This window comes from Pocillopora damicornis, chromosome 10, assembly GCF_964200805.1.
Source record: "Pocillopora damicornis chromosome 10, jaPocDami1.2, whole genome shotgun sequence".
Lineage (NCBI taxonomy): Eukaryota > Metazoa > Cnidaria > Anthozoa > Scleractinia > Pocilloporidae > Pocillopora > Pocillopora damicornis.
This window is the reverse complement of record NC_142679.1, coordinates 18136037-18154075: the sequence shown is the minus strand read 5'-3', so window position 1 is coordinate 18154075 and position 18039 is coordinate 18136037. Positions and strand designations below refer to the sequence as shown.

Here is an 18039-nt window from a genome sequence, read left to right as displayed (position 1 = left end):
AATCTAGTTTTGATTGGATGTTTACCATCTGTGAATGGATTTGAAAGACACTGCTACATTTTATCAGTGATAAGAGTGGGCTTGCACGGCTACAATCTCTCAGGAGCAACAGATATAAATTTTGCAAAAGTGGCTTTTTTTCCTTCATTTATTTAGTCACTCCTTTTAAAAAATAAAATTTCTACCACCTTTACATGAACATACTTGGGATGACATACAGTAGTATTTTTAACCCAAAGCATTGATGCTAAATTGAAATCAATAGTTCTCACTGTTTTACATCCTACAACAAAAAGTTAAATCCAGATCACTGTGAAAAATCTTACTAACAAATTTCTATATAACCAATCTAGAGAGTAGAGGAAATCAAACAGATCTTGATTTTAAGTTAAATTAGATTAAAAACAAGTACAATAAGCTTGTCCCACTGATCTATATAAGACAACTATCAATCCACCTAACAAAAATTGGAAGTGACTTCCATTTACGAACAGGTAACTATGATTTATAATAGTCCTTGAACATCTTAAACATTGCCAAGAAATATAGGAAAGCTAGGTGTTTAAGCCTTTAACCCCCAAAAGTGATTAACATGTAACTTCTCCCTAAAATATCAATTCATTATCCAGGAAACAGGTAGTGAGAATACTCAAACTTATCAGGTGCAAGATATTACCTTGGTCGAACACCAAATTTTCATAACCAATTTACAAGGAAATGTGCAGCAGCTAGAGGGGAGAAATGACAATCAGATCTTGGGGGTTAAAAGGTTAAGTCTCTTCTAAAGGTAGCCTGCAAATCCAGATGTGTTTGTTGTACTGCTTCTCTCCACCCAAGCTGAGAGAAGTGAAAGTCATTCCTTGCCCAGCCATGGTTAGCTGGTCACTGAAACTAGATGCATGCCTACCTGTGTTGTAGTATAGCAACTTTTGATATTTTCTTAAAGCCAAGTTATTCTTTTGGAGTAAAATGCATTATAGTGTGGTAACTTTAAAGGACACATGCTGTTTCCACATGATCTCTTTCACATCTGTCTTATTTACAATAACTTTATTTATAATCAAATCCCCAGTTGACGTAAAAACTAAATCTCTAATATGATACATACAGCCTTGCCACAAAATAATTGATGATGATAATGGCAGTCTCTTTGTATCTGAAGATCAGTTGTGGGAAGTTCCCACCAGGAGGCACACCCTCAGATGACTTATCAGTCCTATTCTTGATAGGCAGATCCTAGGCCATCTAGGGCACAAGAGGGTAGGTCCTGTTGGATCTTGCTCTCATGCTACATTTCGATTTTGGTTAAAGGAGTACTTCTGTCCTCTTCAAGCTGATTGTGAGACTGAAAGCTTTGGCTACTTGGGAGAAACAGTTGACGATGACCTGAAGGGCTTCTTCCATGTGAGCAAGGAGGGTGCAGTCATCTGCAGAAAAGCAGGTCAAGGACAACTGCTTCTATGAGCCAACACCAAAGAGTTGATGTTCTTTCTTCTTTCCTAAACAATAGAGCATACATCCTGCTCCATGTTAAACCAGAGATCCCTGATCTGCAAATCTAACTTCACTGAGTGCTGCTACATCAATATCTAATCATGCTGGTTCTTTGGCAACAAGAGCACAGCATCTGTGAAGGTGAACACTATCTTCCAAGTCTTGCATTGTCTGCATGTTCCAGCAAGCCATTTTCATATTCATACTCCTTTTCTGTTTCCACGTCTGTCTTTCAGTTTATACTGAATCTTTTAACTTGTTTTACCACTAAACTAGGGATGCCTATTGATCAGGCCAACCAACAGGGTAAGGATGAGACAAGCTTTTTTTAAGTCACCTTTTCTAGACCCCTCTCTATTCAGAGTAAGCAGTGCATAGAGCCAAATGATGTTATTGTCTCTGTTAACAAGCAAGTGACCATACAACCCCAGACCACCAACATGCAGAACTAAGACTGTAACTACAGTGTCATCTAGCACCTGTCATTTTTGCTATGCTTCATCACAGCAGGTCTTTCCTTCATGCCTGTCCTCTGTACATTTAAAGTGAGGACCAGCTCATGTGTACCAATCCCACTTTTGAGGCCCAGGGAAGATTCACAGAGGCTCAGCAAGCTGTAAGATCCATAGGGCTGTAGCTTTTATATCAGAGTTGGCATCTCCTATCTTCTGGCTAAAGAGCCCATTGTCAAAAGAATGATTACTATTTACCCATAGCTGGATCACAGGTGAAGGACTCTGTGTCATGTCCTTGGACCCATGGTAATCGCATGACTGAACTGTCCATTACACCTGGCACTAGAAAGGTTTGGATGAAGTTGTCCTTCTCTTAGGTGGATTACCCTCGCAGGCTAATGAGCTCCACCTGCCTGGGCTGGGGCTTTTAAGGCAGCCCTTAACCTGCCTGATGTACTTATCATTGGATAAATGGAGCATTTTATAGAGGAAGCTGTGCCATGTGCTCTGCAGCCTCGCTCCATCATGGCAAGTACACTGCAAGTTTGTAAGTTTGTTCTGTAACTCTTTATTCACAGAGAAGCCAGCCTATTTGGAGCTAACCTTCACTGAAAGCCTTTCACTATCCGCCACCTTTGATGTGCTGGGTTGGGGATGGTCGCCCCAGATTAGCATCAAGCTAAATGCAAACTTATGAGTAATTACCATTATAATCAATAATCATCCAATCCATCATAAATGTAACAAAAACTTGGAATTTCTCCTTTTCATATGAAAACTAATATTTATCACATCTAACTACACCTGTGCAAGTATTCTTAAAACTGTGGGCCTCTGTGGCCTTTAGCAACAGACTCTAATGTGTGAGAGGAAGAAGATATTCTACAGCTGCTTTTTTTCCCATCTCTGCAGCCCACATTAAGGGAGTCTTATCACAACCATCCCTGGAATTAGGGTTGTGACCACGCTTAAGCAGCATCTCAATGGCTGCAACATCACCACTGATTGCTGCAGCAGATAGAACAGTCAACCCCTCCTCACTTTTCAAATATTCATCAGCCCCCCTTCCAAGCAGATAGCTTGCAGCCTCCAATCTGCCTGCCATCAAGCAAACCAACAGTGGTGTTAAACCACTAGCAGTACACCTAGCATTTACGTCAAAATTTGTAGAGAGCACAACCTCAATAGTGAGAACATTGCCAGAAAGAGCAGCTAAATGAAGCAGACCAAGTTCTAATTTATTTCGAAGCAATGGATCAGCACCTTTAGCAAGAAGATATTTTACAATCTCTGTATTTCCAAAAACTGCAGCATGCATCAATGGCGTGTCTCCCCCATTATCTCTATAATTAATGCTACAACCATGTAAGAGTAGCATCTCAATTGCTGCCACAGAACCAAGTGCTGCTGCAATGGACAAAGGAGAAAGTTTTCCCACAGTGGTTTTCAAACTTTTATCAGCACCCTTCTCAAGCAGATATTTTGCTGCCTCCAATTTTCCAGATTTAATGGAAACCATCAGAGGGGTTAAACCCAGAGTTTCATCTTTGGAATCAATATCAAGACCTTTAGAAAGCATGGTCTCAATAATGATGACATTGCCAGACTGAGCGGCAAAATGGAGAAGGCTCCATTCATCTTTCCCTTTCAGTAATGGATCTGCTCCATGTTCAAGAAGATAATTTACAGCCTCTATCTGTCCACAAGCTGCTGCACACACTAATGGCGTGTTTCCCGCCCCATCTCTTGAATCAACGCTTAAACCTTCAGAGAGCAATAACTCAATTGCTGCAATACTTCCATGCTCTGATGCAATGTGTAAAGCATTCCGCTTTTCAGATCCTACTGTCAAAGATATATCTGCACCCTTTTGAAGGAGATATTTCATAACTTCCACATGGTTTTCCATAGCAGCAATTATCAATGGAGTGGCTGAAGATTCATCACCTTTTGAATTAATGTCAATGTCAAAAGAGAGCATGCTTCTCACAATTAAAATGTTGCCACCTTCAGCAGCCGCATGAAGCAGATTTCTTCCCATGAAGTTTTTGAGGTGTGGATCAGCTCCCTTGCTGAGAAGAAAGTTTAGTGTCTTCTCTTGCCCTTTAGCGGCTGCCACCATTAATGGTGTTGTACCATCATTGCTTCTTGAATTTATGTCTACTCCAGAAGATAGCAAAGTCTCAATTATAACTTCATTACCACCCTCTGCAGCAGAATGTAAGGGATTCCACAATCTGGTCTCAACAGGCACACCTCCTTTAATGTCAGAAGTTTCTGTAGCTGGCAATGGCATTGATTGAGTATTGTTATCAACACCAGCTAGGTCCAAAAAAGAAATAATGTTCCCAAGAATACTCCAAGCAGAATCTCCATGTTGAACAGCAGCTGTTGATAAATACAACAATTGATGAAACAAGAATGTGTGTGACTGTAATGAAAGAAAGGTCCACAGGTTGGAAATTCAAGACTTTGATGCCCAATTTTCTCTAATTGATTTACATTTTTTGCAGTTTAAATTCAAAAGAGATGCACCCAGAGAATCAACTTTATACTCTGAACACTGGGAGTATGCATGCCAGCTAATCTTTTTACATCACTTTAGGTGATTTACTGAAAACTCTGTGGGTGTCTCACCTAGGTGACACAAGGTTCTCAACCCACCAAACAAAGTTGTGTCACATGAAATTACTGCAATTAATTCTCTAATCCTCTGAAAAACTGTTGACCCTTTAACTCTCAGATCAAATTTATAATTATTTTTACTGTCAACCATACAATTCTTATAATGTTAGTTCGGTAACCAGTCATTTCGCACAAAAGACTTTTCACACAAGTCTTTTAGCACAAGTTTTGGACCGTTTGCACAATTCTTAGTCATTTCGCACAATAATCATAAGTGAGAAACATCAATATAAAAGTATACTGATTGATACTGATAAGACATTTCACCTTCACATGATCCAACAGCGAGAACGTAGACATTTATTTACGTAATAACTTCAACTAGATCAAAATGCTCGTGAACACGATCACTATTCTTTCATGAAGAAAGGAAAGGTACAAATCTCTCTCTCCATGAAAATGTAAAGAACTCCCTATTCAAACGACTACTTCTGTAACGTTTTCTTTGTTGAACGAAAAACCTTTTAGTTTTGACAGTATCATCCACTACAAGATTAACATGCAAACATGATGACCCACACTAAGGTCACCATGTTGATTTGGAAAGTAATTGTCACCAGTCTTCCCTCCTCGTTCGATCGCCTTCAAATAGCATGTTTTATTGATCTGTAAGAGTTTCAAATAAAGCTATTGAAAACTTGCTTCTTATATCTTTGTTATATAATGAAAATTAGGTATACTGGTAATATGTACAGCAAAAACAGTTTAACGTTAATAACTCGATATTCAGAGGTGATTCACATCGAATGTCGGCACGTGCAAGTGTTGAGATTTGACAACTTGAACGTGTCAGTGCAGGTAGTAACTAGTGATCTTGTAGAAAGACAAGTTCGATCTGTAATCATTTTAAAGATCGAGAAGTTTAATACATCTATCAAGTAGTAACCTTTCAAATTATTCAAATAACAATTACCCAAGCAATGGAGAGTTCAGTATCGATCGATAAGTGTCATAGTGACCGTGATGTAAACAAATGATTTCACGAGAGTTTCAAGAATTCAAAATAATTCAAAGATTATATGCTTGCCATTCGATAAGTAATCATACAAGCTGAAGATCAAAACAAACAAAGACATTTAGATGTACTATAGCTTAAATGAATGCAGGAAAGGGCTAAATTTCTATGAGTCTTGACCGAGTAGCGAGTTAAAATTTGTATGATTCGTTGGGTAACATGGCCGTGACCTTGAATTTTATATATTTACACAGAAATTTTGTAAATAGGTCTTTTCTCCTTTTAAATAAAAAGTGAAACAGTTTGCAGGTTTTTATTTTGACATCAGAGGAGCGAGGATTGATGACAATTACTTTCGAAATCAACATGGCATCCTTAGCGTTGGGTCGTCATGTTCGTTTGTTTGTAGTGGATGATATACTGTCAAAACTTAAAGGTTTTTCGTTTAACAGAGGAAAAGTAAAAGAAGTAATCGTTCGAATAGGGAGTTCTTTACATTTTCATAGAGAGAAAGATTTTTTCCTTTCTTCAAGTATGAATAGTGATCATGTTCACAAGCGTTTCAATCTAGTTGAAGTTATTACGTAAATAAATTTCTATGTTCTCGCCTTTGGATCTTATTGAAAGTGACATGTGAAGGTGAAATGTCTTATCAGTATCAATTAGTGCACCTTTTATATTGATGTTTCTCACTTATAATTGTTGTGCGAAATGACCACTAAGAATTGTGCGAAAGTTCCAAAACTTGTGCTAAAAGACTTGTGCGAAAAGTCTTTTGTACGAAATGTCCTGTATTCGTTAGTTCAGAGAATTTAGTATTGGATCAACCAATTATCCCCAAATTGATAGTTTTCTTTATTCTCATCACTTCTCTGGTTGATATTGTGTTACTATTGTAAGGAGAAATTCTGTCTTGGTCACTCATGGGAGTTAAAGAGTTAATGACAGATTACTTTCATGAAGCTTTCCTCACCCAAACTATTTGTTCACCATACCACAGTATGGAAATAAAACCACTGCATGATCTCATTTCCAGCCTCTTCTTAAATAAAACCATATCTTAACTAAAGTTTTATACTCTTTTCCTTTGAAGGTGCAAGATTTTGGATTTCAACCAGGAACATTTTGTTTCTTCTTGGTAGAAATGAAAAATGTTATTGGTTTATTCATTGTTGCACATGCATGTATTGTTCGATTAACAAATTGACAACAGAAAAATGTGAGTTATCATGGTCGGATGGATGGACTTATTAGTTGATTGATTGATGGAATGGAATGGTATAAAATATACCTGGACCAGGAACTGGATCTTCACTTTTTTTCTTCACAACAGTATTAACATTGCCTGGGCTTGGAGCTTCACGTTTCCTATTTCTGATAACATCTCCTTGAAGCTCAATTTCTTTGACAGAAGGCTCTTCTTCAGTCTCTCTACACAGCTGAATAATTAGTCTTGCCTCTAAGTCTGTAGATAGAGTTTTGAGTAAAGTAAATCCAAAAGTTTAGGAGGATGCCATCAACATGGCATTTCCTGTGAGGCACATGCATAACAATTCATGTTTCATTTTAGCAGTCAAGGAAAATATGGCTCTGACTGTCTTAGAACTTGAATTGCTAGAATCATCATCCACTTGTTATTTTGTTACCTCAATTTTAAAGCTGCAACAAAATGAACCCAGAAACTGGAGAAAAGCATAAGAAGCCTGGTGATTTTTGATTTTTGGAAAATGACTTAGATAAACATTTGGTGAAATCACACTGATTATGGACAACTGAGTGCAACATAAGAGATAACAATAAAATATCAAAAAATTTGAACATAGATTTTCCATAAAATTTGCAAAGACATTACCATACTGATGAACGTGATCAGTTAGCACTAATTCTCTATGGCTCTTACCACTGGATGAACATGCCCCTCCATTCTCATGTTCTGAAGTTTGCTTCTTTCCTGAAGTAAAGATTAGAATAAATCTAAATGTGGTAGTCTCACATCAACTTGTTACAAACTACAATTTTTAGTCTACACTGTTACAGTAATTGTAACCATTGTAAATGGTGTAGCCATTACCACCAACATGTAGCCTTGGATTACCAATTTTCTTAAATGTAAATTTGTCACATTCCTTAAGACTACTGCCCCTAAAGCATGTAGAAACAACTGCCAATTAATAAATTGAATATTTAGCACAGAACATATAAGCTTTGACAAGATGAGGAAACTTACCAAATGCAAGATTGTACATCTTTTTAACAAGGAAATCACAAGGCTTCTCCCAGCTGAACTGCTGCAAATAGTTTTCACGAAGAATCTTAGCCTCTGCAAGTCGTACATTCCTTTTTCTGTTACGCACAGCCTTTATTGCTCTGGCCCAGTCTGCAGGGTCCTCTGAATCCACTATACACTGTGACCCATAAGGCACCTCCCTTAAGGCTTCTGCAATTCCTGAGTTACCACTGACAAGTACTGGAAGACCAGCAGATATGGCCTGAAGAGCACTCAACCCAAATCCCTCTGTTTTTGAGGGCAGTATGGCAATATCCACCACAGAGAATAAGTTTGCTAATGCTTCCCTGTCTTCATCTAAACTGCAGATACTTAGCTGATTACGACCAATACCACACTGAAGTAACTTGTGTTCTAATTCACCTTTTTTTCCTTTCTGTTTGGAAGCAAACTTGAGTTGGTAAGATTTATCCTTTAGCTCAGCAACAGCTTTCGCTGCAATTCTGTACCCTTTAACATCAAAATCTTCACTATTACCACTCTCAGTTACCAAGACACAAAATTTTATCATTTCATCACTTACTTGCTGCACATCTGAAAATTCCATGAAAATGCTTGGCGTCAGGTTAAAAACATCTTGTGTTCTGAGTTTGTGCTTATAAACATCAGTTAGCTTGGGGCCAATTGTAACAACTTGATCCGCCATTTCACATAATACTATTTCTGTTTGCTGCATTTGTTGACCTTCAGAAATGATTTTGAACATGCCAATTTCTTCAGGGGCAGTATGGACAACTTGAATCCATTTGCAATGACTGTAATTTGGATTTCTCTTTATGAGTTGAATTTGCCGACCAAGAGCTACTCCATGCCCTATAACACAATCCATAGCATGGCCTTCAGGTACAGAGGCTAGCCAATCAACTGGTTCAAAACCAGACAGTTCGACTGCTTCAATGAGTGTGACATTGTAACTGTCAGCATCTTTCTTGTCCTCTTCGCTACACTGAGGTAAGATGACACTGACTTCCACATTGGGATGTTTAGCCATCTGTATTGCTAGCTCTCTGTTGATGGTTGTCAATTCTCCATTGCTTGAAGTTTTCCATTCTATACTCAAAAGGGTTATTCTCAGTTTTCTTTCCCCAGCATTGTTCTGTGAGCACAAGATTTTTGTGATTTAGGAAAATACAATTTACAGTATATGACAGGGCGTGAAATTGCGCCTAATACAGGCGCCAATGCCACTAAATTTTTCACTTTGGCGACCAAATCCTGAAAGTTAGTCGCCAAATTGGCGACTAGAACGTTTCATCATAACCTTACCAGGAGATATAGTGAATTAAAAAGATTTGCAAAGATAAATCCACGGCAAACTTCCTCGTTAAGTTTGTTTCCAAAATGTAGCACATGTATCTCGATCGATAACTAGACGCCATCTTGGATTTAGATGAGCCTGAATGTTGTTTATCATCCATCATAGTGTCCACTTTGTAGCACGTTAAAGATCTTTTCCCTAACTTAATTTTGGAGGGTCTATCTAGAACGCTGACAGCGTAAAGAAAGATTTTGTTTGTCTTTGAAAATGGCGACCAACTTTTTTTGAATTGGCTACCACTTTGAAGAATTTAGGAGCCAAGTGGCTATCAGAAAAAAAAGTTAATTTCACGCCCTAAAAAAAAAAAACTCATTTATGAATTATTTTATTTTTGAAAGACACTTTGTAATTTTCAATTCATTTGGCAACTTCACAAACTCAATAAACTTATCAGAAAAAGTTCTGCAAAATTTCTGTGAGACAGTAAAGAACAATTGTTTTGAATATCAGGGTTAGTGTGATACAACTGTGTAATGTCATACTCTTAGAAGTGACCTGCATCTGTAACTTTTTTAACATGCATTCCTTGCCAGAAATTCAGAGTTTGGTTTTGCACGATCTGGCAAAATTTAAATCACCCAATTCTAACCAACATTTATGATCATTTATTAGCTAAAAAATGTGAAACACGAGAGCTAGAACATATTTTTCCTCTGCTTAGATCATCCAAAAATTAAAACTTACAACAGTCATCCATGTGGACTCTAAATCTAAAACTAATGTGAACTTGTTTTACTATTCTATAATTTTTTTTTCCATATTGACTTCCTGCCATGTAAATACTAGTAATTTACAATTATAAAGTTTCGTATCTGCAGGCATGTAATTTGCTCCTGAAATGAGAGTTGGCAGGGACGCACCAATAAAAGTGAAGTTTCCTTAAAATGAAATGACACCAGAGTGAACTAAACAACTTGGTCGCAGCTCTGATTTTCAAAAGCAATTGTTGAATTAATATGCTACCTTAAATTGTCCCGACATCACAGGAACCTTCAATGTTAAACAGGAAGTTGCTAAAATAAAAATCACAAGAAAATTAATTACTTTCATTACTTATTCCCAAAAAAATGTGTTTAATAACTAACTGTAGACTAACGTATTAAATGACCACTGGAAATTACTGTTGCTGGTATGTAATCATATCACCCTTTTGATCAAGTGAAATTTCTTCTTTCTGATCAGCAAGGAAGGAAGTTTTCAGGTGACAATGCAGAGGAAAGGTTCTTCTGTGCTAAAAAGAAGTTATTTTAAAAGTGCTAAAAATTTGACGAATTTTTTAGTGATTAAGTTTTGAATTAATTATTCTGCATGTGTTTCCTGTAAATAATTATTAAAAGCTATCACATAGTTTTGTCATGTACACTATCGATTTGTAATCACAAGATCAGACTAAAAATTGCATCTGCCTTATTACAAAATTTTTAGCAAGGGACATCTGCGAAGACCTTACAGCTTTAAAGATCAAGACAATGTTACGATTTGTAATATGATCGTAAGTACTGAAACATGGAACAACCTAAAACCACCTAAAACTTCCCATGACCACCTCAATAACGTCTACAGCCACTCTCAAACAATCTAAAACCATCTAAACAAGACATAAATGTCTAAAATAAGGCGAGACGACAACATGTCACGTACATTTCCGGTGCTGAGATTATAAATGGAGAAAAACACTACCTCGAACGTCTGCTTGTAAAGTTCTTTATGTCTTTTACTACTGAGGTAATATAATTAGCAAGCTCTCGCATTTTATTTCGTGAGATGGTTTATTATACAAAGGACCAGGGAGAGTAAGATTTCAGGGGGAGGCGGAGGTTTTGTTCGATTCTCGTATGTCATGTACATGACATGTTGTCGTCTCGCCTTATTTTAGACATTTATGCCTTGTTTTAGATGGCTTTAGATTGTTTGCGAGTGGCTGTAGATGTTTTTGAGGTGTTTGTAGATGGTTGTTGAAATTTTTCGAGATGGTTTTAGGTGGTTTTAGGTCGTTCCATGTTTTAGTACTTACGAATTATGATTCAGTCTATTGTTCATCTCAGAAAAGACCTTTGAAAATAGAGGTGATGAGTTGCTCTCTGGTATTGACCACAATTTTTCATTTCAGCGAGAATTTGAGGCATCATGTACCAAAAGTTAACATGAGTTGGCTTACCAAGACTTTTGTTGTTGTGTTACTGAAGTGAAGGTCCTCTATCTGTTCCCTTCAGTGTCAGGCTGAAGCTACAGTTCGTTGATAATCTGAAGTCACTTCGTTGGAGCTAAAACTATTACTTATAGAAAAGTCAACGGACGAAACACCTTGCTAAACATTCGATTTACGGTATATACGCAATGGCTGAATGCCAGGTACATGACAAAATGGCCGACAACTTTCACATGATAGACTTCATGTATGGCTTATGATATGTCTTTGTTAACGTCATTTTACCACGATAACCCATGTCTGCCCCGAATTAACCATGTTCTACCACATTAAACCACATCCAAGGAGGATTGGAACATTACCAAGACTAATCTCCCTTACAGAGAAGTACATTCCACCTAAGATGAAAATCTAAATCTACCAGATATAATCTTTCCTGGTTTAATACAAGTTTGAAGAGATTGAACAGAAAAGTTCAGAGACAACGTTCAGAAAAGTCTAAAACAGTAAGTGATAGAACAAAATACAGGAACACTCGTAAGATTTACAAGAAACAACTTCATAAGGCATATTATGATTATGTCAACAACTTAACTGAAACACCTAGTTCAGATCAGCTTAAGAAATTTTGGAGTTTTGTTAATTCTTAAAGACAAGATAACATAGGGATAAGTATATTAGAGGAAGATAATACTAATGTATCTTATAATTAAGGTAAAGCTTATGTTCTTAATGACTATTTCCATTCTAATTTCACTGAAGAAAAGCTCGATTCTTTACCTAGTTTAGACCCTAGTCTATCATGCCCAAATTTAAATCAAATAATAGTGACATCATTAGTTGTCCAGAAACTTCTTGAATCTCTAATGTTAATAAAGCTAGTGGGCCAGATGGCGTGCCAACTTATATTCTGAGAGAGCTATCACATGAGCTGGCACCCATCCTGGCTTCACTTTTTCAACAGTCAATAGATCAGGGTCAGTTGCCAAATGACTGGATTAAAGCTAATGTAGTTCCAATTTTCAAGAAAGGGAGAAGATCTTTAGCAAGTAATTATAGACCAACATCTCTTACTTCAGTAACATCTAAAATGATAGAACATATTATATGTCACCATATTTGGAAGCACCTGGAAGATCGTAATGTGCTTTGTGATGTTTGATTGGATTGTTTATCATAATGTTGATATCAACAAAGATTCATATCTTACTCCTTTACCTCGTACTTCAAAGAAGTGGTAACTCCGAAACCTTCATAAGACCACATTCAAATTGCAATCAATATCCATACAACTTTTTCCTTTAGTCAGTCAACCAATGGAATAGACTTCCAGGTGACATTGTAAATATAGATGATAATCTACCCCAAGTTAACCATGTTCTACCATGTTAACCCCCATCTACCCTAAGTTAACCATGTTCTACCATGTTAACCCCCATCTACCCTAAGTTTACCATGTGTTCTACCATGTTAACCCACATCTACCCTAAGTTTACCATGTTCTACCATGTTAACCCTCATCTAGCATAAGTTAGCCATGTTTTACCACATTAGCCCTCATCTACCCTAAGTTATCCATGTTCTACCATGTTAACCCCCATCTATCCTGAGTTAGCCATGTTCTACCACACCAAACCTCATCTGCTGTGTTCTACCAAGTTAACTCACATCTACCCTAAATGAGCCATGTTCTTTTGTGTTAACCCACATCTACCTTAAGTTAGTCATGTTCTACCACATTAACCCACATCTACCCTAAGTTAGCCATGTTGTACCATGTCAACATGACATCTACCTTAAAGTAGCCATGTTGTACCACGTTAACCCCCAGCTACCCAAAGTTAGCCATATTCCACCACATAAACCCCATCTACCCCAAGTTAGTGATGTTGGGGTAGATTGGGGTTAATGGGGTAGAACGTGATTAACTTAGGGTAGATGTGGGTTTTCGTGGTAAAACATGGCTAACTTGCGGTAAATGTTGGTTAACTTGGTACAACAAGGTTAACTTTGGGTAGAAGGGTTTAACGTGGTAGAATAAGGTTAAGTAGGACAGATCATAAGTCATACATGAAGCTTATATGAATATATGGCATTCAGCCATGAAGTATATACCCAATTTGGTATTTACGATTCACACCTTCCTCTATCACTTTCGGGTTAATGAGTTATTTTAATTGGTTCCTTTCACGTGACAGCAGTGGGGGAAGAAAGTCTTCACTCTCTTTCCTTTTATTCAATGTAAGATATGTCTACTACACCGCACGGCTGGTCTTTTAGCCCGTAGCTACGTTGCAGCTGGTTGAATGAAGGCTCGTTTATTAAAGCGGGAGGGAAAGTCTGAGTCAGGGAAGAAATCTGTGAACGGATGTTGGTATGACTTCTTGTGACTGGAGGAGGAGGATATTTTGGCCACAAGCTGGAGAATGAGCTGAAGAAGATGAAAGCAGTGGTTGTATCGTTTGACATCTCTGGCCGTTGGATGATGTTGCGTATGAGCAAATGGAGCGTTCTCAGGTAGAGACTTGATCGGGAAATTATGTAATTCACTTTGGATTATTTTGCCAAAACAACTACATTCGGATCTTGCCTTTTTTCAACGCACAGACGCAAATATTATTTTTTACCTTGGGAAAAATACATGAAAGGAATTTGAATTTGCTGTGTCAGACACCCGGTAGCGGGAAGTGTATTCTAAAAATTGGACACCTGACTTTCCAGAATTCCCATATAATTTCCACTTCACCTTACGAATGATAATGTGATATACTGGGTTCAGGTGAATTTTTTTCTTAAATCCAATGATAAGTAAAGTCTCATTTTATGTCATAAAATTTCATAATTATGTTTTAGGGGGATATAACTAGTAAAGAAGATGTTAGAAAGATATTTTCAGTCATCAGATTGATGTGGTTTTTCATAGTGCATCATATGGAATGTCTGGAAGAGAGTAAGTTAGTATGTTGTACTTATTGAGTGAATGGTAGGGCCTGATAAAAACACATTTGCCTCTACGTTGTGTATTCAAAAATTTGCAGAGCTCTGTCTCTGTGCCTGTTCCAAATGTCATGATTGAGAGGTCATTGTTTCTCTGTCTGGTCCAAACTTACTTGTCAAAACTGATTTTTTAGACTGAAATCCTGTCCAATCTATGTACCAATACTGCTTTTTGCTTTCTGCTGCTGATTTGGAATAAGCAGCGACATGATGATTTATTGGGTTGCGAGTTGTCCTTTACCTTAAATCCTGTTGACATTGGTATCCATATTTGCTGTACTGTTCCCCATATATATATATATATATATATATATATATATATATATATATATATATATATATATATATATGGGGAACAGTACAGCAAATATGGATACCAATGTCAACAGGATTTAAGGTAAAGGACAACTCACAACCCAATAAATCATCATGTCGCTGCTTATATATATATATATATATATATATATAACTGCAGACAGTACTGTTTCGGCCTTCTGGGCCTCATCAGTGCAGTGCTGATGCTAGGATGGGGGTAAGACCATATAGCCACCCCAAGTGATCTCACATATGTGGGATCATCTAAGCCATGCCAGAGTGCTCAAACTAGAAAAACTAGTGAGCATGCATAATGCTAGCAGCAATGACTCATCCTAGTAGAGTGCTCAATTTGGACATGAAATATATATATATATGTAAGTTATAACTTATATATATATATAATGGTACTGACAAAGAGAATCTGTTAAACAATCAAAGAATTTGTAAGCTGGTGATAATTTCTTTTATTCTAATGATCCTATTGTTTGACTCAGGGGGGATACTGTTAGGAGAATTTAGATGCCGGTCATGTTAAGGGATTGAAAGGGTGTTTCTCATTTGGACTGTTCTTGAGCATGGTCCACATTGAGATGGCTGTGGTAGAAATCATTTGGAACTGGAATGGGACTTCCACTCTTGAAATGGTGATGTGTTTGCAACTCAGGCTCTTGTGGCATCTGGCTGTATTTTATCATGAAAAACAGTTGATCAAGATGAAATGAAGAAAAGAATGAGATCAATTTTAAAATTAAACAGTGCCTCAATTTAAATATCATTTGTTATTTTCAGTTATGCAGAGAACAAATTGAGAAGGTCAATATTCTAGGAACAAAAAATGTCATTGAAGGTCTGTGAATTCAGTAGAAAGTAAAACTTGACTTGGAATTTAAGGTTATTAAAGAATGTTTTTTGATTTTGAATTATTCTTTGATTCTCCTAAAACAAACAAAACCATTCTTAATGAAATTGTTTAATCATTCTATCCAGCCTGCTGTCAGCACATGGCTCATCTTGTCCAAACCAGAAAGAAAACTCTCTGGGGTATGCAACTTTGCTTTTAAAGACAACCATTTTTTATGCAAAAATGTAAAGTCTATTTATTTCCATTTTGACATTCTCATTTACATGATACACCTGCCAACCTCTTGTCAGGCTAACACATGAGAGATCTCTCTCAAATAGATTTTTTAACTCCTTTATCTATGTTATCAAGTTTTCAAAAATGTTCCATGCATGTTCCATGTACTTCTCAAGATTACTGAAGAAGCTCTGACAACTTCTTAGAAATATGTTTGAAGTTGTTAAATTGTGACCAAAAAAAATAAATAAATAAACACGTAACTATACAAAAGTGAAACAGCAAAGTCTGTTTAAACAGAAAACTGGTAATTGATAGTTTTCTTTCAATATCAATTTTTGCTGAGAGTGGGGGGAGGAAAAGTAGTTATGGATTAATAAATTATAATTTAGGTCAGGTATGAGAAATGTTCTCTTTTGACTTTTGTCAGCATCCTGACCATTATTCCAGAACAAAGTCCATAGCAGAGCAAACTGTTTTAAATGCTACTGGTGTACCATTACAAGGTGAGATTTTTATATCAACATTCCTTTATTGAGTAAAATATCCTTTAATTTCTAGTATATATTTGCGTGGGTTTTTAAGAGATAAAATTCTGAGGAGCTTAGTTTTTGATATGATACATATATTGAGGTACATTGTAAACATAATTTAATTGCCATGAAGTGTAAAATGTTACCTGAGATTCAGAAGTGATCATCCATTCTGAGAGCATCGACATTACAGTTTGAGGTGCTGGGAAAAAATGCGTGGGATCGTGTCTGCACCACGAGGACTGTTATTAAGTACCTACTTTTTTCACATGTTGCCATGGTAATAATGCCTATGTTCAAATATTGTATGGTAATGAAATGATGAAGCCTCAGATGAATCAATTTTTGTAAATCACATACTTAAGGTAAAAAAAAAGGGTTTAAAAAAATTAAGGGGAAAAACTAAGCAATATCTACAATGTAGAACAGACAGGTTAAAGTTAATCTTCAGTCTGTCCAGTAACTGTTCCTTCAGGTTTGTTTTTTACCTTTAAAACCTTACTTATTTACATTGTGATTTCATACTTAGAACCACACTGGAATGGTCTGGTTTTTTTTTGTAATGTGGCTAGGTTTACTTTCCTTTATTTTATTTTTCATTTCTTCATTCGTCACTTTTTTCCCTCTGTATGTATGTAGTTTGATTTATTGTTTGTATGCTGTAACTTTTTCGTCAATGTCAATGTCAATGTTTAGTTAGTCATAGTAGTCTTGTATGTAGTGAGTTGTATTATGAAATAAAGCTGTAGTTTAGAAGAATAATTAAGGCAATAAGGATTTTCTTAATTAAGATAAGTTTAAGCTGCAGCCCCCCATGGTTTTTTGTTTTTGTTTGGTTTGTTTGTTCATTTTATTTTTGAACAGGAGTGATTGAAAAATATACCATCATTTCAGAACATCCATCACTTTTATTTCATAAAATAAATTTGACTAACACATTTCCTCTTATTAAACTGAAGGAAACATGATTGTTAGTCTTTTACAACAACAAAAAAAATTGGGTTGTTGTCCAGCAAATACCAAAATTCATCAAAAAAATAGTGAACCCACTTGCAATTCATTTCATTTCCTGGAAATCATTGACAGATGGGAAAATTCTCAAGACCTGTGCTTTAAGACCAGCTGGTATCTACGGAGAAGGAGAATTGAGACATTTACCCAGAATTGTGATAAGCTTAATATAAAATTCTATTTTATTTTCCTTTGCTCCAGAATATAATTACTGATACATTTTTGCAAACTAAAGCTTTAAGTGGCCCATAGTGCTGGAGATTTTCTAAGTTGTATAGATAAGATGAACTGAAATGAACTTCCTCCTCCAAGGTAAAATGGCATGCAATGTAATCTCACCTATTTTATCAATAGGAGCCTTCTTTCTGTGTGGGAAGAGTGATACTAGAGAAAGTTAACTGATCTGCAACATAACCTTAACATGAAAGGGAGTGTGAGTTGTCACAGTGTTGATACTTAGGAAAACATAGCTAGATAATTAAATGAACCTCCATCATTTTGTAAATTGCATGATGTGTTAACTGTCTTAAATAGTGTCAGACTTTGTTGCATGGCAGCAGAGTGTGTGAATGCAACATAGTTTCAATGAAATTGTGAAAAATTTGCCATCGAGGTTCCAAGAAAACACAAAATTTGTTGATGCCACTCTGTTACTTGTAGAAAAGGTAACCAGTCAACTCGCCGACGGACCAACTCACCGACGCCAACTCGCCGACGTATAAAATTGAGTAGAGACGTCGGCGTAGAAAACAGCTAGGA

General features: G+C 36.6%; 1 protein-coding gene and 1 pseudogene across 2 annotated transcripts in view; one reads left to right on the top strand and one right to left on the bottom strand.

Annotated features, from left to right (window-relative positions):
* LOC149039219 (short-chain dehydrogenase/reductase family 42E member 1-like) overlaps positions 1-18039 on the top strand; it is a 33945-nt pseudogene that overhangs the window by 11175 nt on the left and 4731 nt on the right. Inside the window, exons 4-5 of the transcript XR_016180646.1 lie at positions 16167-16242; positions 17356-17435. The product of XR_016180646.1 is annotated as a short-chain dehydrogenase/reductase family 42E member 1-like (transcript). The remainder of the gene's footprint in view (positions 1-16166; positions 16243-17355; positions 17436-18039) is intronic.
* LOC149039220 (uncharacterized) lies at positions 2806-14549 on the bottom strand. The gene is made up of 6 exons (XM_089184056.1): positions 14501-14549; positions 10158-10207; positions 7817-8972; positions 7490-7540; positions 6881-7054; positions 2806-4337 (listed from the first exon to the last, which is right to left on the bottom strand). The coding sequence occupies exons 1-6, from the start codon at positions 14547-14549 to the stop codon at positions 2806-2808; spliced, it is 3012 nt and encodes a 1003-aa protein (XP_089040182.1).

Bases quoted from the DNA above. Each gene is read 5' to 3' on its own strand.
- LOC149039220 (XM_089184056.1), bottom strand. From the start codon at position 14,549: ATGTCGCTGCTTATTCCAAATCAGCAGCAGAAAGCAAAAAGCAGTATT. The intron at 7,541-7,816 runs GTAAGTTTCCTC...TCTTTACTTCAG, and splicing joins GATGTACAATCTTGCATTTG to GAAAGAAGCAAACTTCAGAA. The intron at 7,055-7,489 runs GTAAGAGCCATA...CTCTATCTACAG, and splicing joins AGGGGCATGTTCATCCAGTG to ACTTAGAGGCAAGACTAATT.